General features: G+C 42.9%; 1 protein-coding gene across 1 annotated transcript in view; it reads right to left on the reverse strand.

The window, feature by feature from the left end:
- Positions 1-27,803, reverse strand: part of agbl4 (AGBL carboxypeptidase 4) — a gene marked incomplete at both ends in the record, with an annotated part of 242,749 nt that overhangs the window by 124,248 nt on the left and 90,698 nt on the right. The window contains one exon of the mRNA XM_079157501.1: positions 18,934-19,028. Coding sequence (XP_079013627.1) covers positions 18,934-19,028 — 95 coding nt within the window. The remainder of the gene's footprint in view (positions 1-18,933; positions 19,029-27,803) is intronic.

The raw sequence follows: 27,803 nt of genomic DNA on the forward strand, positions 1-27,803 counted from the left end.
ACAGCAATGAAAAACCGGAGTCAAATTTCCTGTGTGTGAACACATATCTGGCCAATAAAGCTGATTCTGATTTGCTCTGTGACATGTAGGCCACTAATAGCTTTTGGTCATTGCTGTTATGGATTTTCTGTGCTAAACTAGTTAGAAGTGAAATGCTTTAAAGTTGACAAAGACATACAGTTACAACGAATAAAAATGGGAATAACAGGGAATCTTGAACAGCTGGATGTGACATTTAAATGTCTGCACAGCAAAAAAAAGATGATGCCCTACGAATAAACTGTTCCGAAGAGCGGATTAGTGCGGTCAAAGTAAGCAGCTTTCTCCTGCAGAAGAGCTGTGGAGACACATCTCTCCGAATGTCCTGTGCATGTTAACTTAAAAACATGTTTTACTGAAACATGTTCACTGAAAAGCCTTCCGGGGACAAAGGACTGTATTACGCTGCTATTTACAGTAAAGGGGTTAAAGACAGACTAATGGCAAACTAGTTTTGTCTTTACCAAGATCAGTATTATCGTGCAATAATACACACACACACACACACACACACATTTTCTCTTCGCTTCTCCCTTTAGAGAAAAAAAAAAATATAAAACATACGACAATATCAATCATACAGTTCAGTGGTACTGCTAACAAAGGAAAGATAGACGAAGAAAAAAGTTACAACATTGCAAAACGTTTTTAAAAAACACGCCCCGATCCCCCTCTGGGGTCTAAAACAACTTTAAATCTTATCCTGTCTGGACTTTTCCTCTTGTAGAAGCTCTCATATCTCCACATTTTATACAATCATTAAATGATTTTCAGATTCCCTTCACAAAAACACGATTTGTTTTTTCAAGGTATGTATTGCTCTCTACATTAATATCCTTGATCCAAGCACCACTTGTAGGTGCGACCGTTTTCTTCCAGTTATCATTCGCTTTGACTGCAATAGAGCAAAATAAATACATTCATATTCTTTGGTTTTCAACTTGAGATCTGTTGGATACAAGTGTAGCAATATCATCTCAGAGTCTAATGGAACATTCACGGACAAAATGATCCTGATTTTGTTGATCATCTCCCTCCAGAATGTCTTGATTGTGTCACACTCCCCAACAGCGAACAGCGGTCCTTGAGCATCATTATATTTAAAACAAGTGTCAGGAATATACTCTGTTATATTTATTCATTTTGACAGGGAGCCTACTCACAGGCTTTGTTCTAAATTATTATTTGAAATGTCCTCTTTTAAAATCTGCCCTCCATACCATCCGTCATGTTTGGATACTGAGGTCTCATTAGATCGAGATCCGAGCCGGTTGTATATTAGGATGAAGGATGAAAGTGCAGGACTTACTAATGACTGTTTCTGCATGAAAAAGATACAACTCCTCAACTGCAGGAATTTAAAGAAATGCTGGTCATGTTATAAGAGAGATTTCCTTAAAGGTCATTGCGATATTAGTTTTTATAAAAGTCAAATATCCAACTTGCTTGGTTTAGTAAAACATTGTCCCAAATTGGACCAAAATATGAAAAGGCGTTGTATATATTCATATATCTATTTACTAATATCATGCGTTAAGCATATTAAGCACTATAGGGTGTACTCATAGATACAAATGCAAAGGTATCTGAACGGAGCGTGACTCTATATCCATCCACGACGGAGTATCTTCAATGTAACACCATAGTTCTCAACTGTGCTGCCAAATAGCATCAATAAAGATTTCAACCTTCCTGTAGCAAATACAGATACAACAGAGTCATGCGAACTCTAGGGTGCTTCTTGGTCCACATACATTCTGTAATCGGTGATGTAATTCTCACAAACATTTCTTCAGGTGATGCTAAAGGGATATTTTCAAATAAATAAATGAATTTATGTAATATGTTCATCTTTACTTAGTTTATTCCCCTACTCAAAGAAATAGGCAAAACCTTCCATCTTTCTAAAGATTCAAATGCAGAGTCCATCATAAGTTCATAATTTATTGCTGCTATTGTTTCGTGGTAATATTTTGATAAACAAATAAGTAATAATTTGTTGGGAGCTTAAAAGTAGATAAAAGTCAGAATCTTAATGCTTATTTTTGTTATGCAACATAAGTGATGATTTTTATATCAACAGGCAAATCAGATCTCAGAGTATGGAGGTATTTTAGGATTCTGTGCTCTCTGTATTTTTTAGATTCTCATATTTAGTATTTGTTTGACCTGGTTTTAGAAGCAGAATAATCAAAGTGTCATAAGGCAGAAAAGAAGTAATTTACAATACATGTTTGTATTGGTTTATTGCATGTTGTAGTATATATTGTTTTTAGGCAGACATATTTTAGAGCTTATTCTGCTTTTTGACTCGTACAATCAAACATTAATCACGAATCCCCGGCACCTGCACAAGACTTTCTTGGAGTGATGGAGAATTGACAGAGCCAATCCCTGGTGAGCAGGGTGGCAATGGAGCCCAAAGGCGTGGCCGCAAGAGAGGATTTTTACAGGTATAGTGGAGCTGCACAGGGGAAGCACCGGAAGGACGAAGCAGAGGAACCAGAGGAACCAGAGGATGGGAGCGAGAGTTCAACAAGATGGCGAACAGAAAGTCCAAAGTGTTACAACGCGACACAGGGGCAGTGACAGAAAGAGTCGCCATTTTGGGTTAAGGTGATCGCGACAGTGAGGGAGGATAGAATCTGCAAAGAGAGTCTATCTTTACAAATACATGTATATATTTCTTTATTTTTTGTATTGTATAAGTGTACATGGCAAATAAAATGTTCCATGTATTGTTATGAATATTTAAAGCCCCAGGACAATACAATACTGCACTTAATTATACAATAATTAATCAAGTAGAAATTAAAAATAAAATCCCATATCCGTTTAAGTTTAGTATTTTGTGCCTGCGGCAAAGTCTGAACTTATACTACACCTGCTCTGCTGCCCTTTTCCTGCCATCATGATGTGAATACGTTAACATGTACTGGTGTGTTTGTATGTGTGTGTGTGTGTGTGTGCCTGCGTGTGTGTGCTGATTGATGCCTTCCAGGGCAGTTGCGTGATTGAAACACCTCCTCACCATAAAGCTGTCGTGCGTGTGATGGAGTTGCAGGGTCATTTTATGCATCACACCTGTCCCCTTCCTCCCCACGCTGACACCCAATCAAATAGGAAAATGGGCATATATGTTTTCCTGGCCTTGAGTGGAGGGTTGGATTTGTGTGTGTGTGTGTTTGTGTGTGTGTGTGTGTGTGTGCGAGTGTGCAGGAGGGAGATGCAAGTTCACGTGTGAGTAGGACACAGAAAGAAAGATTAAGAGAGGGACGGGTATCAGACAAATACAGAGCAGAGATGTTGGACTATTTAGCCCTTAAATATTCTGTTATGTACAAAATAAAAAATGAATTTATGGTCTTTTCTCTCAGCATTTTAGATCACACAACCCCCCGAAAGAACACAAACACACACACAGCAGTGAAAAGTAACTAAGTACATTAACTAAAGTATTGCATTTAAATGCAATTTTGAGGTACTTGTGCTTAATTTGAGTATCTTTATTTTATGCTAAAGCTGCTCATTCACTGCTTTCATTGTACAGCTATAGTAGCTACGTACTTCTCAGATTAAAATCTACTGTCAAAAACACAAATCATAGAGTATATTTTATGTATAGAGTAGTTTTTTTAGATGTAGTCTTTTGTAACTTATATCCACATGTGTGCATGTATGTATATGGCTGAGTTGGGGTGCTTTGACTTGACATAAATTAGCTCATTATATAAAATCGTCCCAAAAAAAAGCAATAGTGTCCTGACTCAACTAGTGACGCAATCACAACCATTCAGTCACACTCACACTTGCATCACCGTGACAGGACATTTGACTGCTTATCGTATGATATTACACTGTACTGTAAGAAAGAGAACACCTGTGTGCTGCAGGAACATTTGGGAAACCAGCCCCAGTTCTAAAAATAGCCCTTAAAATAATGACCCTGGCTGGTTGCCGTAGTCTAAGGCTGGCAAGACAAACGACATCCATTCCCGCTCGGTGCATTTAATCAGCTTGTGATAATTAACGCCACACTCCATTGGCCAAACAAATATCTTTGTCAAGGTGCCTGTTGCTGTACAAGTTCTTCTCCTGTTCTCACAGACAAGATAACAAGCAGCCTTTAATTGCCTTATTTTGTGTTGTAGTAGTATTATAGACTTTTACCCTGCGCTGTTGGCGGCTGTAGTCACACCTCTTGTTTTCCTCGCTCCCCCCCCCCCCCCCCCCCCCCCCCCCCTCCCTCTTTCCCTCCTTCCCAACCAGTATATAAAATATTCCATCATGTTTGGCTGGTGGGCAGTGGTAGCGGCATCAGACTTTAATAAAGTGAACAACCTTGTGGGATTGCAGAGGGGATAGATTAAGTTTGCCTTCCCTACTGGCTGAAGCAGCATCCTCTGTGGGGTTTCTTATCTGGGGCTTTACTTAATTACCTGCTTTAATTCTAACATTCTCTAAAATGACCCCTCACCACGATGAGACAAGCTGTTTTAATTAAACAAATGAATACTTCGCTTATCGGGTGGGATCAGAGCTCTCGTTTGTCACAGTAACAGTTAAGGATGCTGCCGATGATCGCGTTATCTGGGACTTGGCCTGGGTTTCACCACACGCAGAGGAAGGAGCAGCCGATGCTATCTGGTTACTGTATGTGGCACTGTAGAGATATGGTAGATTACAAACAGGCCCATTAAATACAGCAGACATGTCCACTTAGTCACATCGTAATCTGATGAGCTTCATAATGTAGCTGTACGTCCCTTGTTTTGTTGGTAAAAAGGTTTGTAGCCCGAGGCAGGAAAGTCTGAGGGAGGAGGGGAGAAACTAAAACTTCTAAAAATGAACACGAGCAAAAAGGAAACGTACAACAAACCAAAAGAAAACCAAAAATAGTCCAGCCGCTATTCCCAAAGTCGCTGACACTGGCCGGCTTGTTTATGGTAGTTATATAACAATATTTTAGAGTGTGCAGAGGGTTCCTGTGCAGCGCTGCCTGACCAAATTTAATGGGAGAAGTGTCAGAGAAGCCATTACACCAGCAGGGGCAGGCACAGCCCTATTACATATGGCTGCTGGCTGCTAATGTGTATTAGCAGGAGACAGAGGTAGCAAGGTGAAGATAAGTGATTTTGCAGTAACTGGCTAAGTAGGACAAAGGAGGGAGGGAGTGTGTTAGGGAGGGTGAGACAAAGAAAGGAGACCAGGGATGGACACTACTAAGACCAGAGTGAAAACTGTTTTGGGGTTACCTATTTGCAGTGTAGAGGTGCAAAGACGTGCATGTGTAAAAAAAACAAAAAAACGGTGCAACGTTATCGAGACCCGACTGTGAAACCTTGAGGTCACAAGTAGAGTCTCCGTGCTCTACTCTGCCCATCAACAGCTCTCTGTAATGTCACCGTGTTCTTGAGCAGGGCATTAACTCGCACTGTAGCTGCTTGTTCAATGTCGAAGTTTAAGAAAAGCAATCCGAATCTTATAAATCAAAACCAGACTGCCGGAGCATCTCAAAACACCCACCACTAAAACAAGGTGACAGCCGGTATTTTCTGTTGGTTAATAATTTAGTGAGGATTGAAGGCTGCTCTTGGCAAGAAAGAGTGAATTTGCTGTGTTTGTGTCTGTCAGCAGCAAAATTCCAAACACTGTATTTTGTCGACTAGAAGGGGGCACCTTGCCCAGCCGAGGAATCCCAAATGCACTGAAAAATATGGAGCGGCGCGCTTCACTGCCAAACACATTAGCTGGTGTTCTTTATTTAAGCCTTTGTCAAACTATCTGCGGTACTTCACTCACACAACGCCTCTTCTCAAGTGCTCACTGGCCAAGTTTTGCCACTCGACACCGGTCGTGGAAGGGTGTGCTGGTATTGAAGGAGTGAGGAGGCTCCTCAGCTTGGTCTTTGACAGCCCCCTTGAACTCTGTGGGCCCGGTGATAAAGTGGCTTGATGAGTGGGCAATCTCTGTCTGCCAGCTGCTGGCCTGGCCAGGGGAGCTATAGGAAGGTGCCAAACCCGGTGAAGACCCAGTGCAAAGAAAAACACACACATGCACAGACAGAGGTGAGAGAGGTGAAAACATATAGCTATTTGGACATGTACAACCATATGTTTGTTTGGCTCACGTATTCACTGGAGGTGTGGAAAGTTCACGATTCTGCATTGATGCAGAGACAGAAAATAATCAGGAGTTTGTTTTCATTTCAGCTCAGTGTGAGTCTTCACTGTCATTTACTGTCACATTAGTTTCTTTTCTCTCTCCTCTATTTTGATCTCTGTGTTTCACTGGTGGAGTTTTGCGCACATGTGCACACACCCACACACACACACACACACACTCCTTGTGCGCGGAGCTGAGAGACGGCACATGGTAGTCCAACTTGTTGCCCTCGCTACCAATATAAGCTGCTCTGTTTTCAACACGGTTGGGGTGGAGAAGCGTGCATGCAGGCTGTTTCAGCTGTGGTGTTTGTTCTGTTGGGAGATGCAGTGACTTACACCAAGGAAGAGCAGAAGAGATACGAGTGTGCCGGCCGCAAGGTGAATTCATGCAGAGTAAACTGCTGGAGGCATGTGTGAAACCCGAGTTTTTGTAGATTACAGCACACTTGTAAAGCAGAAGGAGTTGTGTTTTGTTTTGTTTTTGTAATATTACTTTTCTGAGGAGGCTCACACAGATACTGGTATTGAAAAGATGCAGCTTTCTAAATTATTCAAAGTCATTATATAAAATACTCTGTTGTGGCAAACATACATGTAGCTGGTATATAGATATCCAAGGTGCTGATTTACTGTATAGGAGCTTTAACACCGGCCTCCAGTCTTTTATCAGAGCGCAGGGAGACCTGAGGAAGTGACATCACATGTCCTTAAGGAGGAGGCGGAGAGGGAGACAGGGTTGGCCATTGAGTGTGTGGGATCATGTGTATGTGTTCAATATTTAAATCTCAGACCCGCATGAAAAAAATCATAACAAATTCAAACCCTGACCTGCCCACTGAATGCATCAAAAAACATTTCTATTTATATATTCATTCGTTTTTACAGCCGACTGAACAGACTGCATCACTGGGTCCCTATGCCTGGACTCTACAGACTCTCCATCTCTGTATCTCGTTCTCCACTACGAGCCTACAAGTGTGCTTCTAGCCCACGCATGCCCACAGATTACTGCCGTCAAGTCTAATTTAGCTTAGTTTTAGTTTGCACTCAAGAAAAAGTAAGCATTCAACCGCTAAACAAAAATATTTTGAAATGTTTTGAGTTGTGACAATCATTCTGTCTTCAACATATTTCTTGTATCGATATGGCAAAGATTTTTTTTTTAAATATATTTTTAGCCACGCTAATGAGATTTCTCTTTGGATTGCCGCTGTCTGTGGATCAGTCAACCCAACACTTGGACTGAAATATTTCAACCAATATTGGAGATTTTGTACAGATATTCACCGAAGTGAATGAATCCCATGCACTTTGGTGATCCCCCTGACTTTGTCTCTATCGCCACCATGAGGTTCCGCTCAGGATGAACCGTAATAACTGTGGTGATCCCTTAAATTTTCATCGAGCACCATCATTTCATTTGTCCAACACTTTCATTTATGGCCCGAAATCGCTGCAAAACTGAAGACATTCCCATCAACCTCAGCTGTACTTTGTGTTGACTGATAATAAGCAACTGATAGCATGCTAACAGGCTAAACTAAGATGGTGGACATGGTAAACATAACAAGAGCATCTTAGCGTCGTCATTGTGAACACGTTGCCGTGTTAGTTAGCATTTAGCTCAAAGATTCAGGATTTTTGTTTCCTGGGTAACATCGACATTATTAAAGGGTTTTGAAGACACATTTTCATCTTACTCACTGGCTGCCTAAACTGTCCATGTAACACTTCAGGTGTATTCATTCCACTTGCCAGCATACATATCAAGACACATCAATACTTCTTAATTCAACCACATAATAAACTAACTTTACTTTATTGACATCCTAATGAAGTAGAAAACACACGTAACTGGGAAAAATCATATCATCATCATCGGAAATAAATGAGAAATCCTTCACACAGCCCTTTGACAGACTGACTGACGACCAGAACAGCGAGATTCCTGTGCGATAACAGCGACATGACTCCTACTCTTTGCTCCGTGCATATTCAGATGTCATTAACTTTTGGATCTCAAATAGATTAGGGGTTTGTGTGTTGACATTCATGGCTTTCAAACCGAGCAAGGGGCTTTCTGGCTGATTGCGCCGACATGTCAGCTGATAATTCAGGAAGTAGAAAACACATGAGTAGATTGGACGGCATTGTTCACCAGATGACAAGATCTGTCTTCCTCTCCGCCTCCTTAATTATCTTCCTCGGTTATAATTACACGTGTGAAGGTCCTGAGGACAATCACTGTTGTGTTGCACTGTCTGCTGGCTGAAGTTTGATGAGATAGGCAGGAGATACTGCGGAGACTGACACTGGCTGTAAAAGAAGGTTAATATCTGCCGTTTGAAAATCACAGGCATTAATTATAAGAATGATGCTAAATTAGCATAAATCAGTCTGTGTCATTACGTTTGATTAGCAGCACCGTACACATCTGCTGCTGCACCGACACATACTGTAAAATGACGCAACAACTTAACAGCGTAATGTGACTGAGTTAAAGTAAAATGTTGCAAAGTTGTCCTTTAGACGACAGTAATTGTTCCCTCAAAATCCACAATATCACCGCCCATAAACAGCTGACAGTTATGACACACCGGAGGCTTTCATTAAGAATAGTGATGACGGAGAACAGTGAGTGACCTGGGGGTCCTTAAGCAGCCTTGTAATTCTCTCTTAATGAAGCCGATGAATAAATGATTTGAGGCGCTGTGCATGAGGAGTCTGATCCCCCGTCAGCATGTCTCCGTGGGGTTAGAAGGAGCCTCGGAGGAGTCCGGCTCATTCCTCCTCCCCTCCGCCTCCTCTATCCTTTGACCCCCACTTGTTTTGCAGTCATCTCCTCCCCTCCATTCGTCCCTCTCACCTTCTACCCCCCCCCCCCCGACTGTCTATGATCCTAACCTCCTCTAAAACATCTTTTCCTAGACTGTGGGAGTTGGCAGATAGCGAAGGCCACCACCAGACTCTGACTGACTCATCCCTTCATAAACAACTGGTGGTTGTCGGCGTGCCGGCGCCCCTCCAGTTTTAGACACGCTCCTTTTGACAGGTCATTTTTTTTATGATGCTGATTGTTATTTTCCCTGTTATTGTTTTTCTTCCCCGTGACTTCAGATGGGGGGTAAAAGTGCAACTCTCTGAGATCAGGCAATCTTACTCTCTGGGACAGAAAACAAAGATGACAGTAATAAAAAGGAGAACCAATTGCTTTTTCATTTCATTTCCTCTGGGAAATCAGGCTGAGGGAGGAATAACGGGGCTATAATAATAAAGTTTAAGAAAAAAGGGGCCTATGGCTTTCCATTCCCTAAGCAAACCACAAGCAGTGGCCACTGTGGACAGTGCAGCTGCTCGGGGTCAAAGACGTTATTGGAGGGAAGGCAAGAGGATGTGAAGCAAACGTGAAAAAGTACAGTTCAGGGTATACAGGAACACCTAGTGCTAAGAAACACAGTATGCACACTAAACATGTTCCTAATTCATCTTTTTTTTTCCAAGGAGATGAAAGACATTTTTTACAGTTTTATGCGTATGTCAGGAAAACACAAAAAGAGACAGACGAGGACAGATCCAGCTGGGTATTCCCTTGTAGACCAGGCACAACATTTAGCTAAACTGAAACTGCTCTGAAAATCTGATGCTAGTAGTAGTTAACATAATTCTACTTAACCAGAGTGTTTTTTTTTTAACAGTGCATCATTCTATGCCGTGGCATCGTTATATTACAGTGGCACATAGTGCAGCTATCTCCGCATGACCATCCAAGTTAATGGGCCACAATAAAGACACCACTGTCTTCATTTTATGGCTCAGTCTTCTAATGGCCTACTTGGCTTTCTTGCCTGTTCTCTCAAAGGAGCCATCCAGGTCTCTTTAAGGCCTCTGATATTCTCAGCACACTCTTTCTTCCTGGCCGATGTCTCCCTCCATCCATTCCTCCGCGCTTCCTCATTCCTCTCTCTCTCCCATTCCCGACAGCTACAGGCAGCCTGCGGTAGCCCGGGGCCTTTTCCCGTGCCTTTAGTTTCATTAGCGGGCCCCAGATGCTTAGCTGCTTACAAAATTATGAAGGGCCAAAGCCAACCGCCTCCAGATGGGACCCATCTATATTCAGATGAGCTGTTTCCTCACATTCGGAGCAATCCCACCCTGATGTCCTACAGTGTCGTCAACAAACATGCTGACAAACACAAACACAAGCGAGTACAAACAGATGCACACATTCACAGTGGAAGCCATGTGCACATGTCATGCACACACCCGGGGCCACCCAGGCAAACACACACACACACACACACACACACACACACCTACACACACACACACACACACACACAGCCGGCTGGCCGGCTGGCTGGCATGGCTCTATCTGTATAGGAAAACAATAGCTTAATAGCCCCTGCGCTGCTGTTTTTGCTGTCAGCTTGAGCTTTTATCTTGTATTGTTTGGTGGACAGTGATGCAGGTTTTTTTTTTTAATAGCCATTTTACAAATGGACTAGTGACAGACGATTCAACGGCAGGCTCCCTCAGATGAGTTATATCAGGGGTTCTCAAACTTTTGTAGCTTAAGGCCCACTTTTTATTCTTCAAAAAACCTCACATGGCAAAGATGTACATATATATATATATGTATTATTAATTATAATAACACTTATTATTAATTTGTATATATTGTATTGATTACTTCCTCAGATACTTGCTTTTCACTCAGGTGTTTTTCTCTGATCACAAACATAAGCCAAAAATGATCTGATGGCAGTTATAGCCAACAAATATTGGCAAAACAATAATTACATTGTGCAAGCATAACGCAATAAGTGCATAACCGTGTGCCCCTGATGTATTGGTAGGATGTATATTTTATGTGGACAATCAACTAGCCTAGCAGTAAATGGAGAGAGAGTAAACACATAATTATTCCATCAAACCCGTCATATTTCAACCTTTTTCTTTCTCTCTTTCTCTTTCTTCTGTATCTTTTCCTGTTGTAACCTTAACTCTGCTGCAGTAATTAAATCACAGGCACACAGTTTTGAGACAGTCCAATCCCCGAACTTCACACTCCATTTCACCCAGATGACACCCGGATGCAATCGAGCAGCACAAAGAGGAGACCCATTTCAATACAATCATCCAAAAAAAAAAAAAAAAAAGGTGAAAGCAAAGATTTGAATGTGTTTGGACAAAGTAACTGAGGGAGATGCTCAAAAAGACAAAGGACTGTGTTGAGAGCTAATGGAGGTTGTGTTTGTGTGTGCGGGACTCCATCCATGTGGTTGCACACTCATACTGACGTGTATCTACACAGAGAGAGTTTGTTTTGCATCAATGAGTGCAGACGAAGATGAGAGGCGAACCCAATTAGGGGACAAAAAGGATTTCTTCAAGGATGAATTTTCAGAGAAGAAAACAGTTTGCGGGCCCGACAGCTGCAGATACTGGACATGCACGACACCACTGTTGACTTCAGCTTTCTCAGCTGACCACCTGAATTCATTACAGTGTCTCTCACACACACACACACGTATATATAGACTCATGTGTTGGGCAGAATGTAGATATCAAGTAGTCCTACAAAGTGTCCTAATGTGTCCCGTAAACACCTGATAGAAAGGCTTTGTGGAATCGCTGAGATACCCATAATCCTTTAGTTGGAGTCAGGGGGTCAGCTCATCATCGTGCTTAGCACACCCAATGAGCTTAAAACAGGCTGTAGCCAAGCATCAACACAGAAAAAAACCCCTCACGGTATTCTGCACGGCCTACAGGCTTGGTTCCTATTCATGCAGTGTGACTGTAAATCCAGCGTGGGCCTGTGGAAATACTTTCGGAGGAGCCGCTGAAGAATTTGTCCCGTGTCTAACAACGAGAGCAGGCTGGCTGAACAAAGACGGGTGAAGGTGAGGTCTTCCGCCTACAACACTAAAAGGCAGGCGCTGACTTACATTACAGTAATCAGGGGACTGCTGGCTGCAGAAAAACTGCAACGCCTCACCTAGTTCATTATAAGATGACACAACCAATTTGTACCTCTGCCTGCTGCAATCTACCAAATCTCCCCTGACAAAAGCATTTAGATTAGAGCGCTTTCAGGGGGGGGGGGGGGCACTGACATGCGTACCCAGCCTGTAAAAGGGGAAATGAAGTGCCTTTTTAATTCTCCTCTAGGCAAACATAAAACTGTCCAGGTAAGTCATTTGTGGGTTGAATAGAGAGCCAGGAGCAAGTTGCCCTATCTGTCGCAATACCGCTCCCTTTTACTCCTTTTTTTTTGTATTCCTATACGCCTCTCTCTGCATGCAAAGGAACTCTCCACAAACACTTGCTATTGTGCACATTTGCAGCCGACACACTCACACAAGGCCCTTATCCTCATCTGGAAGATTATTAATCTATTTGTTACATTCTGTTCCATTATTTCTCCCACATAATCCCCTTTCACTTTCTTTGGCAGCATGCAAATGAGTTTCTGTGAACAAGGAAGCTGCATGTGCTGTTGATTGTTCTGATTGGCGCCTCTCGTTCTCTCTTCCTCTCGGTCTCCCTTTACCAGTTTGTCCTACCCAGAAGACTCCCAGATGGAATAGAAAAGTGGAAACAGAAGAGAGGTGCCATTTCATCTAACAAAATAGAGCTTTGTGATCACTTTCCTCTCTCAAGTCTTTAAAGACAACTGGAGTGAGGCGGAAAGGGAAGTCATTTCCCCCGGAACATGAACACCACTCTGCAATTTTCCTACAGAGTTGCCAAGTGACTTTCGCAGAGACAGTACATCAGGTATTCTCTTTCTCCTCCTGCAAATATTCACTCAGATTCATACATCACTCACATTTCCTCTCGGCGGTCGAACTGGTGACAGATAATTAGGTGTGTGTGTGTGTGTGTGTGTGCGTCTCTCCCTTTCTCCATGCGCTTGTTTTTTATTAAAAGATGTTGTCCGTCTCCCTTATCGCACAGACAATGTTGACGGAGAGGGAACATCATATATAACATTTTTTTAATCTAAGAATCTTATATGAAACCCATAGCCTTTCTGTCTGTCGAATGATTGCTACGGTTCCCACTTCCAAACGGGGTTGAGCGCGAGGAGGCAGCACAAAAACATAGTCTCTGTTTTAAATTAAAACACTACGCAGAGATACGGGCCGCGGGCACAGTAAAAGTGTAATGAAAATGACGTTACAGTAAAACATTGCAGTAAAGCTGTGAGATTGAGGAGCGTGGTCGTGAACAGACAGTAAAGCTTCTCTGGTCTCTTGAGGAAGACGGTGTAATGTGTAAAGCCCCGGCTGACAATCCATTTCTGTTCCCTTTAGCCTCAAGTCTAACAAGTACGACCACAGGGAGATGAGCAAACAGGGAAATGGGTGAGACACTCGAGTAAATATCACCGTGAATTGGTTGCAATATACGTCAACAACAACATAGGGAATTTATTCATTTCAATACATCGTGTTAATACTTAACACGCCACTCAGACGTCGTCTCAGACCACGGAGACTCTTGTTGTAGCAAATCCTTTATGTAACACATTCTTAGGACACTATATAGCTGTGATTAGTTTTGTTGCGTAACATCCGTGGGGATTCTCGTGTTTGAATACAGGATATTCCTACTGTGTCTGCGTGTGTCTGATTCAGTTCAGGGGGAGGTTGTGGTCGTAGTAAAAGCCAGGATGGGCGCCTCAAGTGTTCTCAAACAGCAAACTGGGGGTCGCTTGATGTTTTTATGAAGCGAGTCTGTTTGGAAATGAATCGTTAGTCTCGGTTTTATTGCTCAAATTACCCGAGCCGGTCCTTGTCCTGTTTGCCCTTAATTAACAAGCGTTCAATTCCCCTATTAATTAGCACCAGCTATTAGCTATTTTACATCACTCTTCATTTGTCGACAATTAAAAAGGTCTATTATTAAAAGGCACACCACGTGGTTAATTGGGCAAATGGCTCAGCAGCAGGAGAGGAGAGGCAAGAGGACGGCCAAGACACTCTGAACGTATAGGGAGGAGTCGGAGAGGTCTACTGGAGCTCTCACACAACCTTTACAGTCTGTCTACAGTCTCCAATTTGCTGCCTGACACTTTGTCCTCGAGAGAGGGACCGTCTCCCTCTCTACTGTCACACACTTGCTGCATTCGGACTCCCGCGGCACGGCTCAGCAGTACGGGCGTTAGAGGATGGAAGGTGTGTGTGTGTGTGTGTGTGGTGCTGGATAAGAGGTTTCTTTGTGCACTTCCATTCATACTGCAGGACCTGCAGCACTGAATGTGTAGAACATCAGTGGGTCTCGGGCATCCCCTCTGCTGCAGCATCGGTTTGATCCCTTTCTCATGTTGTTTTGTGTTTAAATGTTTCATCAGATTCAGAATCTCTTTATCATATAAATACAAAACACGTGATCAGACAAATGGGAGCACGACACTTTGTGATGTGTTTTGTTTTTGGTCTGTGCTTTTAAGTTCAGCAACACATTTAACTGGAGCTGAAGATCTGATAACATGGGAAATCCAAACATTATGGGATAACACTGAATAACCGAACAAAGAACACAATTCTAGGATAACAAGGCGCGCTATAGTCCCAGCAGAACCAAAAAAAATATTACAACTGGGAAGATAAGTAAAAATGTGAGAGGACGAACTGCGAGAAGAAGAGAGTTTGAAGGAGAGAAAAAAACACGGTAAAGACAGACAAAGGTGCGCAACGAGAGACATACAGGGCAGTGGAGGTATCCTCTCTCTTTAACTCACCCTGCCTCACCTCTCCTCACCCCTCGCTGTCTGCCAGGGCTTAACAAGTGGCAGGGGGATGCAGGCAGGCCGAAGCTGTGCTGATTGACAGAACAATTACTGCTAACACGCACCACGACGGAGAGGCAGACATCTCCAAATAGAATTTCACTATGTTGTTGCATCACATGCTTACAGGAAGGATTTCGGTAGAAAAGCAAAATTGCCCTGACTGACTGACTGACTGACTGACTGACTGACTGACTGACTGACTGACTGAGAGCTGAGCACGACAGCTTGAAAAGCACTCCCCTGTTTTTTGTTACCTTCCGTAAAAGAAGGCGGAAAAAAAGCATTTACCCTTGATCAAGGTTGGCTGGGTCTAACTTTAGAAGCAATGTTTGGCAAACCCATTTCCTCCAACTCTGACTGTTCATCTGTTAGCGCGGTTAGAGGTGTAGCTATTTTTATCCGCGCACCTACTGACTGACGAAGAAGTGGAAAGTTAATTAAAAGAGACACGACTCATCAGAACAGTTCCAGTAAATTATACATCACGGATCTAATAAGCTAGAAATGATGTAAAGGCGTGTGTTTTAGCGTGTGAGGTTAAAGTGACAATAATGTCAGAGTTAAATATAAATCATGTTTGTTTGAATTGTCTTATGTATAGAAGCTTACACACTATACACATGAAGTTAAAATGTCAATGAGAATGTTGCTGGAATTGAATTGTGGCCGTTTAGTTGCACAGATGAGAAGGTTTGTTGTTTTTTATTTGAAATCACGTAGGAGAGATGAAACGTTTACGAATGGATTAGCTGATCAACAGACACTTAATCAGCAAACGACAATTCAATTGTTCCATAATCAATAATCATCTCAGTCCCTTTTTCAAGCAAAAACAGCAAACTATCTCATGTTGGAAACATGCTGCTTTTCTCTATTGAATACAATTGCAAACTGAATATCTGAGTTTTTGACTGTTGGTCGGACAAAGCAGGATATTTGAAGATGTCACTTTGCACTCTGTGAACTTGTGATGGATATCATTTTAAATTGGCGCCCTAATGTGTCGTCTTGGAAAACATCTTCTGCTGTCATACTGCATGCCTCTCCTTCTCCTCCGCTCCACACGGGACTCTCTACGAAGCATCTGTCGGATGATGCAGTCAGTCTCATGCAGCCATCCTGGCCATTTCCACCCCCCCGGCATTCCGGCCTCCAACAGCTGCATTACACCACGCTCCCTGACTTTCTAATTAGCTTATCTCGAGGAAAATAAGGATACTGGGCAATTCTTTGCTCTAGCAGTCTAAAACTAGCAGGCCACAGGGAGCGTGGTTGGCACCTAGTGTCACCGAGGGGGCTGTTGTCTTCGTCAGATTGGTACAAGAAAATATGGTTTCCTCTCTTTCCTCATAAACACTCTCACTACTTTTCTCAATTTCTTGGAACTTTAAGTCAATTACAAATCGCAAAAAGCCAATTTAATTCCAAAGATGTAATATTGTTGGCGTTCAGGGTGAGCAATGAATCTTGCAACGAATGAAGGTTTGCTTTTATTCAGCAGCTTCTCAACTACACAGCGTAAGCTACAAGAGGCTGATCATTTTAAAGTCCAGAAAATGAAAAAGAAAGTGTTAATTTGCTATTCCTATAACGGCAAAGGATAATATTCATTCTGCGGGTGTTTGATGAACTTTGCGGTGCAAAGGGTAGTCCGTGCACTTCAGGAATAAAAACCCCTTATCTTAATCTGTCATACATTTCAAGAGCAATGTAGTCCTTTTTAATTAGTTTGTCCATCATTCGCTATTTATCAAGCAGGTAACCCGTAGCTGTGTTTGAATGCCACATGATACAGTAAATCCGGGCCTCTGTTTGCTCGGGTGTCTCCAGGCTTAAAGAGTGAACGGTGGAAGGAAAAGAGGGATGGAGGACGGGATGGAGGAAGAGATCCTTCCACCTGTAGCAGTGAACGTCCTGCAGGACTGTAATCTGCCAGTTGTCTCTCACAGTGACGCCCGGCTTAGCCGAGGCCAGCCAAGCCCTGCAGCCTCCGGCGCCAAACGATGCTGGGGCCCCAGGACATAAGGCACCTGCACGGGGAGATAAAGGCTTCAACTCCTGGGCTAATACTGACGATTCTTTTGATAAATACAGACGTGGGGGCGGCGGGAGGGGGAGGGGGTGAGTGGTGGGGGAAAAATCTTTGGGGGGAGAAATCTTTTCCCGCTACCTCTCTCTCGTTCTCTCCTCCCTGTCTACCTGTCTCAGTAATCTCTTTTTCTTGTACTTCTTTTTTTCTCTTCCTCCACACTCTCGCTGTCTGTTTCTCCGCAACTCCTCTCTCTCTCCGTTTCTATACCTCCCTCTCTCTGTACCTTCTTTATCCTGTCCTGTGTGAGTTTGGATCAGACAGGCGAAGCTCTCCACGCTCTGCCTTTTTATTTATTCCATATCTGTAACTGTCAAAAAGAAGATTGCTACTTTAGGAGCTGTCTGTGCTTTGTTGTGCTCTCGGAAAGTCAAATGGAGGAGGTTGTGTTAAAAGCATCTTGACCACTTTGTGGGGACACAAACAATGTCAGCTGCGGTCTTGGAAGCCCCAGACAGTTTAAAATGGTTCTATAAGTGCATGACACATGAGGCCTTTTGGATGGCACAATGCTGAGAGGAGCGGTTAAAACAGTATTAGCCTGGGGAGGTAATTGGAGTCGGGCCTCTGCTACGGTACCTCCTGCTGTGTCTGTCACTTAAATACCTATTTATGAGAGCTTATTGCAACATAAACATGGCCAGGGTTGCATGATTAGCGTATTACAAAAAGCTCTGAGACCTGAATGACCCGGCAAGGCTGCTGCTCAGATTAACACCTCAGACGCCAAATGAGGAGTCACGCCCACTCAGAAAGTGGGACGATAATTACATGGCACAAAATCCCAGTCACATTGCCAGTGCTTCAAACTATATTCCTGTTTCTATACTAAATGTATAGAAGCGAGAATGTGACTTTGCTTTAAAGAGTTGTCCACACTGTAACTGACAGAGGAACTCCACTCACATGAGAAATAACACCAATTTTGAAGCGAGCACTTGCCAGCTTCACTGCAATAAATATACGGTTTGCAGGATGAAACAATAGCAGTGGCTGGCACTTAAAAAAAAAAAGACATATCTCCACGAGCAAAAAACAGATAACTCTAAGTGCAAATTTGCAACTACACCACACAGAGTCAAAACAGAGCGGGCGAGCCAGCCAAGCCGAGCCGCATCATGTTGCACTGTGCTGTATCGTCGACAGCAGTTCATCTTTCCCGTCTACGGTGTCGTGCCCATTGTCTATTCCCATTAGCCTGTGACCGGCGTGCTACGGTGTGGTCGGTGCGGGTGCTAGGCTAGCAGACGCAGACGGCTCGGGGTGGCAGATGCCTGGCTTTTCCGCGGATGCCCTCCATCAACCGATGACAGATGTCAGGGCTCCTCTTGGACGGCAACACTTCATCACGCTACCCTGTTCCCCCTCCTCGCCCCGCTGGATTCACCAGCCTGCTTGGCAGTCCAACCCCACTGCACCAGCCCCGCTCCCTCCTGCCACACCTATCTATCCATTCACTCTCACACACACACACACACACACACACACTCGCTCGTACATCTCTGCATCCATCAGTCAAGCGTTATTACATCAGACAGCCGTCATACTGGCAACCAATGGATCACATGCTAATGTGCCCAGACGCATCCACTCTGGAAATCTAAAGTATCAGTCTTTGGTGTGTGTGTGTGTGTGTGTGTGTGTGTGTGTGTGTGTGTGTGTGTGTGTGTGTGTGTGTGTGTGTCTACTGTTGGGCAGAGAAGAAAAGTTTTTCAAAGTTACGGAAAGAGTTCCCTAAATTCTGTGTTTTATTTTACAGATGAAATAACATTTAAGTGCAGAGCATTCCCCTTTATAGAATAATGCTCGTAGAATTGTTGTGATTGCACACTTACCATTTGGGCCGGCTGGTAGACTTGACTACAGGAGACATTCCATCTCTGTACAGGCTCTTGGTCTTGGAGAAGTTGACCACATTGAAAATGACTCTCTGAAAGACAGTGAAGAACATTGAAGCCATATTAAAGCCACAAATTAATAACAGTCGCAGTGGTGTTTTTGACCACTGGTAGTACTTAGCTATATTTTTATGAGTTTGTCTGTTTTGTTTGCTTTTGTGCTGAGAAGGCTAAGAACATATATCTAATTATCTAAAAACATTTCATCTAAGTCACAATCACCAAACAAGTCTGGTTTCCAAACAATGCATCTTGAATATCTTGAAACTATACCTTTGAGCATTACAGAGTTATAATGACACACACCAACACCACCTAATGGGGAAATATAGCTCAAAATGAGTTTCCCCAGCTAATTTAAAGACCTCTTTTTATCTTGAAATGCCCAAATATTACATCTTATTTCATGATATCTTATCACTTTGTTCCTTTGGCAGATACGTATGAATTGGACAAGCAAAACACAGAAAGCTTGACTCATTCTTTACAATCATTTCCTTCTCATGTGACATAAGAGTGGCTGTAGAAGAAGAAGCTCAGAGAGAGGTAAAAACACCAACAACACACCAAATCACCACACATTAACATTACAGTGAGGAGATAAAGCAGCTTTAACGTCCCGCAGATGATCCCATGTTGCCGTAACAAAGTTCCCGATAAAAGGCAGCCGCTCCGAGGAGTGCCAGCCTCTAATCTGGGAGGACATTACGCTTCTCCCCCAGAGGGATGCTGCCTGGCCCTAAACATTAAGCTCTGCCTGGAGCTCAGAGGGCAGCCATGGTGTCTGGCTTTCCACCTCCTCTGGACCGAGGACTTTCTTTTTTTTTTTTGAGCTAAAATATTGTGGAACAGCCCTTCCTTTCCCCAACCTCCAGCATGCATGATAAGGATCAGGAGCAGCGGGGAAATGTGGAGAGAGAGAAATGAATAAATACACTTTTTAAAAAGTCAAATGAATGGCAATGGTAATACTGCGGTGAAGTAAATGAATCCTATTGATGGGGCATATCAAATTACCAACTTACTCCAGGTGGTGGAATTTAACTGGGTGCTACTGAAATCCTATTACAGACTCCCCTCCCTCGCCTCCCTCCTTTTCTTTCTCCTTTCCCTCCCCCTCATCCATTTCTCTCTTTTTCTCCTGCCTAGCATCAGAGGAATGGGGATTGCGGATTGTGGCAAGCTGATTCAGACTTAGGTAAAATGACATCTAACTGATGTTGAGACTGGCAGCAGGCTCCTGTAGCAGGGAGATAAGACCATTGCTGCTGGCATTTCAATTACACTTTACTGCCCCGCACATCTGTTGCGAGAGCTACTTTTCAGCCTTTTCCCCTCAGGCAAATACAGCCTTATTCTGACTCCGCTGGCTTCCTTTGACTGCACAGCCTCCTTCCTCATTCTTTATCCACAGCAAATTCAGATTGTCTTCCTCCTTAGCTCTACTCTACCCACTGTTTGTAATCTATTTTGTTCGGCCTGTTTAACTCAGAGGGAGCTGAGGCTGGACAGGAGACAGAGACACAGAAGAAGAAGAAGAAGAAGGCTGAATCGCAGGCAGAGCGATACGCAGTACAAGGGTGTGAGGCGGTAATGCAGAGAAAAGGTGCTGCTGCTTGTAATAACGTACAGCAGGGACAGACACAATGAGACAGAGGATCGCTACACAGCGGTGCTAAACAGGGGTGGCAGGGAGAAAGTTACTGAGAGGTAAAGAAAATAAACTCCACTGGCTCAGTGGACAGATGTGGAGGACACAGGCAGGTGGGCTGTTAGGTGGGAGGCAGGCACACGGCATTGTAGAAGTCCCAGTCTCCCTCTGTGCGTTTCTGATTTCATTGAAGCTAAATAGATTAAAGAGAATATTCTGGTTCAGGCTGTGACTAAACATCAGATCACAAAGTCAGTCTTTAACCTACAAGACAAGAGGAACTTTGAGAAGCTTGAAAGCAAAGATTTTACTAACAAGAACAGACCAGCAGGGAAGCTGTTTGCACCACTTTTAAGATACAGGATTGTTGTATGATTGTGTAGCGTAGTATCTAGTAACGGATTCATTCGGTGTCCCTGTTTCCAGCTTTCTATAGGTACTGTATTGGAACTGTTGATTGGTGTAACATCTTCTGCCTCATCTGCTTTTAAGCACCATACAAATATACACAAACACATTTCTAGTGTTTAGTCTCTCAGTGAGTTGTGGAGTCATTTTATGAAAGTAAATTCTATATTCGATAGCTGTTCGATAGCAGTTGGAGTAATACGCTGTGTTTACTCAGTGTGAGGACCAGTGCAATGTTGCTATTCGTTTTTGCATGAAATTGTACTTGCGTTTCCGTCGGCTAAGACCACAGCGTATCACAAATGCAAGCACAAAGATAAATGCTTGCAGCTTTGGTTGACAGATGCTTCAAAACCAGCAAAAAATCAAGTCCAGATTAAATGCACAACTTTAAATGTGGTTAGCAGAGGTTCTAGTTTAGAATACATTTATACCAAAATATCATCCACAGCTGTTTGGAGGATCTATGAGGTCCTTCATTTTCAGTAGAATAAATACATGTAGCCATCATAAGGCACCAGGATTGATATGAGCATCTGCAATTTCATATTTGAAGAATGTGAGGTCTACACAGCCATGTGAGCTGACAGACACGCCACAGAAAGGGATGCGATTTTTGTCTATAAACTAAATAAAAGAACAATGCTGTTGCTGTTCTGCATGTGGGTATCTCTCTCTCTCTCTCTCTCTCTCTCTCTCTCTCTCTCTCTCTCTCTCTCTCTCTCTCTCTCTCTCTCTCTCTCTCTCTCTCTCTCTCTCTCTCTCTCTCTCCTCTCTCTCTCTCTCTCTCTCTCTCTCTCTCTCTCTCACACACACACACACACACACACAAACAAACTCACACACACAGAATTTCATAGATTTAGAATCAAACAAACTGCTGTGGGGCCAATTCTCCAGATCGTTAAAACTTGTGCACAACCAGGACCAATTTAGAACACACGTGTGTATTTGTGTGTGATGCCCTGGATGATTTAATTAGGCTGGGAGCAGTTAGAAGAGATTAACATCCATGCTGTCTGAGCTGTCATGTCGACGGAGCGTGTCAAAGCCCTCCGCCGTCCCCGTCACTGCCGAATTACAGACTGGAACAGGTGTCTCTGCTGTGCCACAACACACACAAACACACACAGTGACAAAAGGCATCCTTAAATATTGCATACAAACTATTCTATTTTTTTTAAAATGAGTTGAAAACAGATGAACCTCTTTTGGCTGACCGAATCTTATAACATACAAAACTCAAATGAACCTTAATGGTGCAATAAGTATGATTTTCACTCTCTCACAGCAGCAAATAACTAAAATGTATCTGCAGAGATTTAATGAGGCAGCTCTTCAAAACCAATGACTCTAGAATTACTTCCTTGCAAAACTAACAAATATCCAAATTCACTCATGAAACCTAAAGTTAGGTTTTGTCTTTCCCATTGATATGTGCTGTACGTGAGGTGACTCATTTCTGACCCCTACCTCTTTGCTAACCTTTACACAGAGTAGCCGGCCAGCCACAGGGCTCGGCACTAAAATAGCCTCGCTGGTGCCTCTTCGGGATAGGATTGCATTTAGGACCAAACACTGTCTTTTGATCTCCATCGATCCAGCCTGTGGCCAGAAAGCATTGCTTCCTGGAAGAAAGCCGGATAAATTATTAAAGGCACCGTTCTAAATGTGTAGGCCAAGCGCTCCAAAGAGAGAATCCTTATGAGAGCGATGGCTGAGCAGACTTTATTATGTATGAGCTGAAAAATATCAATGTCTCCAGACTGTGAAAACTGTTACTGGGTACATTAAGTAATGAAACCACACTAATTAAACATGTGTAGGTTTTAACAGAAGTTATTGATGAACAATGTACAAGTAGAACTGAAGAGTTAGACTTTATCAGTGATTCAAAAATAAAAAATAATGATATATATAATACTATAGGTCTTTAACTGTTGTTTACCAGCATAATTAGTTGAACAAACCTAATATCATAACAGGCCTAATTTAATGGCAGGTAAATGCCTTTTTTAACAACTCCTGCTGAAATGTCAACATGAATATTGGTATTTTACGGTATAGAAGCCACAACTGAAATGACCTGTTATACAATTACATTACCCAGTATATTAAACACAATCTACAAGAGAATCAAATATATATGGGGTCACTGTGCATGACCGACAGCTCAGGTGTCCCATCATAGTTTTGGCAAGAATCTCCTGTGCTGAATGCTCTTATGTGCAAACAACAGAAACCGAAACCGCTCCAGAGACTATTTGTTGTTGCTGATCCCGGGCTCAGACCAGAGCAAAAATTTGATTTAAATTTTAAGTCTAGTAATAGTAATAGTTAATGACAGAAACATTCCCACAACACTGCAATTGAAATGCTGCCCAATGGTCTAAAAGGCAACGTAGCTGTGATGTATCAGGTGTCCTGCACTCATCACCAAACTGTGGTTCACTGAATCACCTCGGCTACACTGTGATTTCCTCACAGCTCAACACAAGCGAGCAGATCTGTGAGCCCTGTCCATAGCCATCAGAGACAGGCAGGCTGATAGCTGCTGGCAGCTCTGCCTGTTCCTCTCCTGTTGACTTTGATCAGTCTGATCACTGACGCACAGCGTGCCAACTACCACAGTACTGGGGACTACCTGACACCGCCAGGAGCACAATACACACACACACACACATACACCCAGAGTCCAACAGATGAGCAGAAACACACACACACACACACACACACCAATACAAATACTGTACTCCCATAATTAGCCGGCTGTTACGGGGAATGACACACACACACACAATTAATAGAGTGGTTAAACAGAGCATCAATTTGACACACATCACAGTGATTTACTGTATGATGGCTTTGACTCAGTTCCCAGCACAGACGTGCAAAACTAAACGCTAGTCTTCAAATTTTGTGCTCAAGATAATTCTTAATTCATCAGATTATCAAAACAATTGTTGCACTTTAAAATAAAATGGTCACCATCAAATGATACTGTCAAACAATCATTGATTCTCATATAGTAGGCAACGGGAATGAAACGTAAAACCATGAGAAGCAGATTTGTAATTTAAGGCACATGAAATTATGTAGAAATCATAAAGTGGTGAAGTGATGACTAATTATGTAGGATGGCTCCTCACCTGGGCAATGTAATGAGACATGTTTGCAAACACATGTTGCACTAATGTGGTGATCTGTCTAATAATAAGCAGCTAAAATAGGGCTGCAGCTTTATCAGCTATATCCCTAACCAAGAATTCGGTAAGAATCAGTTTTTAGTATTTATAATAGTATAATTAAGAGGAGAAGGGATAAAAACAATAAACAGCATACTATAAGCATATAACAAGACTGGGATTCAAGCCTTACTAATTTAATGTTTCAGTGGCGACTTGTGCCAGTAAGTATTGCTGTATGTCACAGCCGTTCAACTATACTGGCATAACAGTATGCATACAAGAATAGCATGACACTGTGTTTCACTGCCAGACATCACTTCCTGGCAGGTGCGAAATGGCACTGGCAGATACGGATCGACGTAGGCAGCTGTCACTTAGCAAATACCTCTGTGGTGTGGAAGATAGTGGGGCGGCCATTGCTGCTAGTTGGAAAACTACAGTTCGGTTTGTAATAACCCAGCCAGTAAGTTACAACATCCATCCCAGTCATCGGCAGCACTCGGGCATCAGGTATGGGGAAGCTATGAGAGGGTGGACGCTGGCTTAACCCAGTGTTCCCCACAGTCATTTTGTGAGACTGTCGTGGGTGGAATGCTCCTCCTTAAGACGATTTTGTGCATCTTAAAGTTAAATGCATCAATCTTGTGCACTGTGAGAGCAAAATGAAGAGGCTAGATCTATAAAAAAAAAAACAATGTGCTCTGGTAAACAATGTTATTCTCTAGTAAACAATTAAATCATAAACATCTTGGTTGTCCGCGTTTCAAAAAAGGTCAGGTGGATTGTCAGACCAGGCAGCAAGTCCACGACTTCAGGAAGTGGTGTGAACGGTTGCTGTAAAGCAACTTCCCCCTTTTTCTGTGATAAATTGGCGCAGCCTCTAAACAGCGGCGTCCATAATCACAGCTTACGAACCGATTTCCTGATTCAACTTTGACTCATCAGACTTAATTGCAACATCATGGGTGAACTTACTTTTAGAGTTCCCTGCAAATAAAGTGTTTTTTAATAATCAGGCAAAACTGTCATCTTGTTAGCAACATTGCTTGTTATCTGACTGTGTGTCTATCGGTGGACCTCGTTGGACCCATTATATTAACTGTTTTAATGTATTCAGAGACCTCTGCAACTACTTTGAACAAGTTGTGACAAACTGTTCTAAGGACTACTGTAGCAACAAGGGCACACTTTCAATGCTGCGTTGCCAGTGAGCTGTACAGGACAAAAGTCTTGCAAAAAATATGGGTTATAAATAAATAAAATGCCATCAGTTGTTTTTTCAGTTGTTTTTTTCTCACTGAAAAACAGGAAGCCTTTTCAGTGGGTTTGGGGCGGACTCCCCAGTGTGGCATTATGGTGAAGGCCTGCTCAAGCAGGGCAGCTCAGCTGTGGCTAAGCTCCTGAAAAGCCTGGTGACAGTGACGGAGGTCACAAGCCAGCAATAGGTGGGCATTACGGTATGACAGGGGAACACTGAGGGACTGACCGAGACCCTCCGGGACAGGACAGAGGTTGCGGTCTCATATGTGAAGGGTGGGACACGTGTGTGTGTGTGTGTGTGTGTGTGTGTGTGTGTGTGTGTGTGTGTGTGTGTGTGTGTGTGTGTGTGTGTGTGTGTTTGCATCTCAAGGAGATAAGGGTGCAGGAATGGCTCCTTCAGGAGCACATGCATGACCTTGCTGCTTTACATAACCTGACAGCCTGTTCGCAAAGTCGCACTCTGACAATGTCACCCAGTACAACTAAATGTCATCAATGTCACTTACACACACACACACACACACACGTTATTATTTCTGCTCTCTTTTACCTTCCCACCTTCTCTTTTTGCCTTCAGTTGTTGCTGACAGTTGAGGTCCCCAATGACCAATGTCAACTCAAGGTGCTGACACAAAGAAGACGAGGATGGGACCCTTTAAACACATTACAGCTTCACAAACACACAGATATACCCTGGCCCCCTCTGCTTCTCGCCCAAGACACACACACACACACACACACACCTGGAGGTAAACTGACAAAACAACACAGTAATATTCCTACAGTAGTTTTGGTTTGTTTGTACTTAGCCTGAGATGCCCCACGGAAAAGTGAGCTAATATGCGGGGGAAGTTGTGAGATACCTAGCTATTGATCCTGGGGGCCACAAGTCTCAGCAGCAGCCTTTTAAATGTCAGCTTTTAATTTCCTTCTCCCTTCTTCACTGAAAAAGATTTATTCAAAGCAGTGCTGTTCCAAGAGATATCAGATATCACGGTGACAGTCTTTTAAAGAGCTTTTGTTTGGTTTAGGCATTCATGGCTTTTTGTATCAGACTCTTTTATTCAGCCAGAGGAGGAGGAAGTTTCTGTATTGGGCACCGAGTTGAAAGGCAATCTCTCCCTTCCATTGTAAGGCGATGTACAACTGGAACTTCTTTAATTAGGGCTTCTCTCGCACTGAGTGACAGCAATGGCCAATACCCTCCAGACACCGATGGAGGTCACACACACACACAAGTACACACACACACACACTTACACACACAGAACCACATATGCACGGATACCTACACACACACACACACACACACACACACACAAATAAACACCGGAGTCGTAAAACATTAACCTTTTGTATTGTGGCAGACTATTTCACAGCTCACACAATAAACTAGCTGTGAAAGCCCAGAGATAAACATTAGTTCACCTCGACGTAAGTCTTTTGTTGCCTCCATTTAATTACCGAGCCACATACTGCACATGCTACAGAAACATGGTGGCACTATAATGAGATCACACATTCATGTTGTGCTGTGATAATGACCGTCTGTCTGTGCATGGGTTTTTTGTCTGCAGTGTGTGCTGTTTTTGTTGTTGTTGATATTTGTAGAATGTGTCATGATCAGCTGGCCACAAAAATGTCAGATGTATTTTGACTTTAGTATACGAATGGACGGGGTGTTTGGACGGCACCCCGGCAATAAGACGTTGTGTTCTCTGAGCATGCAATCCCCCTTTCATTACCAAGCTGCCCAAACCTACTTTGTCCAATATGTCCAAAATAGCACAGTATGTGTTCTTCTACTCTTTTTCACTTTTTAATTATTGTCACTTAGAAAAACAATAATAAAAAGGAAGGATGACGATGTCAGGATCAAGTTGTTTTGGCCCCAGTACAAATCTATTAACAGTTGGTATTTGCAGACACTGAGTTTAATCCAACACTTCTTGTTCACTTATTAAACAGCTGTGGCCTACTAAATCTGACACGCCTTATTTCTCGATATCTGTAAAATGGTTTAACTGGAAGAAGGCTACTCAACAAAAAGGCGAGTCACAATCAGCTAGAGTAACCATAATACTCTGTTGGAGAGTCATAAGTGCACTTACATTTGTACAATGGTGAAACAGGGTGGAGGTTCTCCCCTGACAAACAATCTTTGACGTGTAAGCTGCAACACTTTCTCGCTGACGCTGGTCAGTGGTCCTACGCTTTAGACTATGGGGCTCTAGGTACCCCTCTAGTGTTGTCTTGGGGTGTCGGGGACGACGTATTAGTTTCAGCTCTTTAAATGCAGT

Source organism: Pholis gunnellus, assembly GCF_910591455.1.
Source record: "Pholis gunnellus genome assembly, chromosome: 4".
Lineage (NCBI taxonomy): Eukaryota > Metazoa > Chordata > Actinopteri > Perciformes > Pholidae > Pholis > Pholis gunnellus.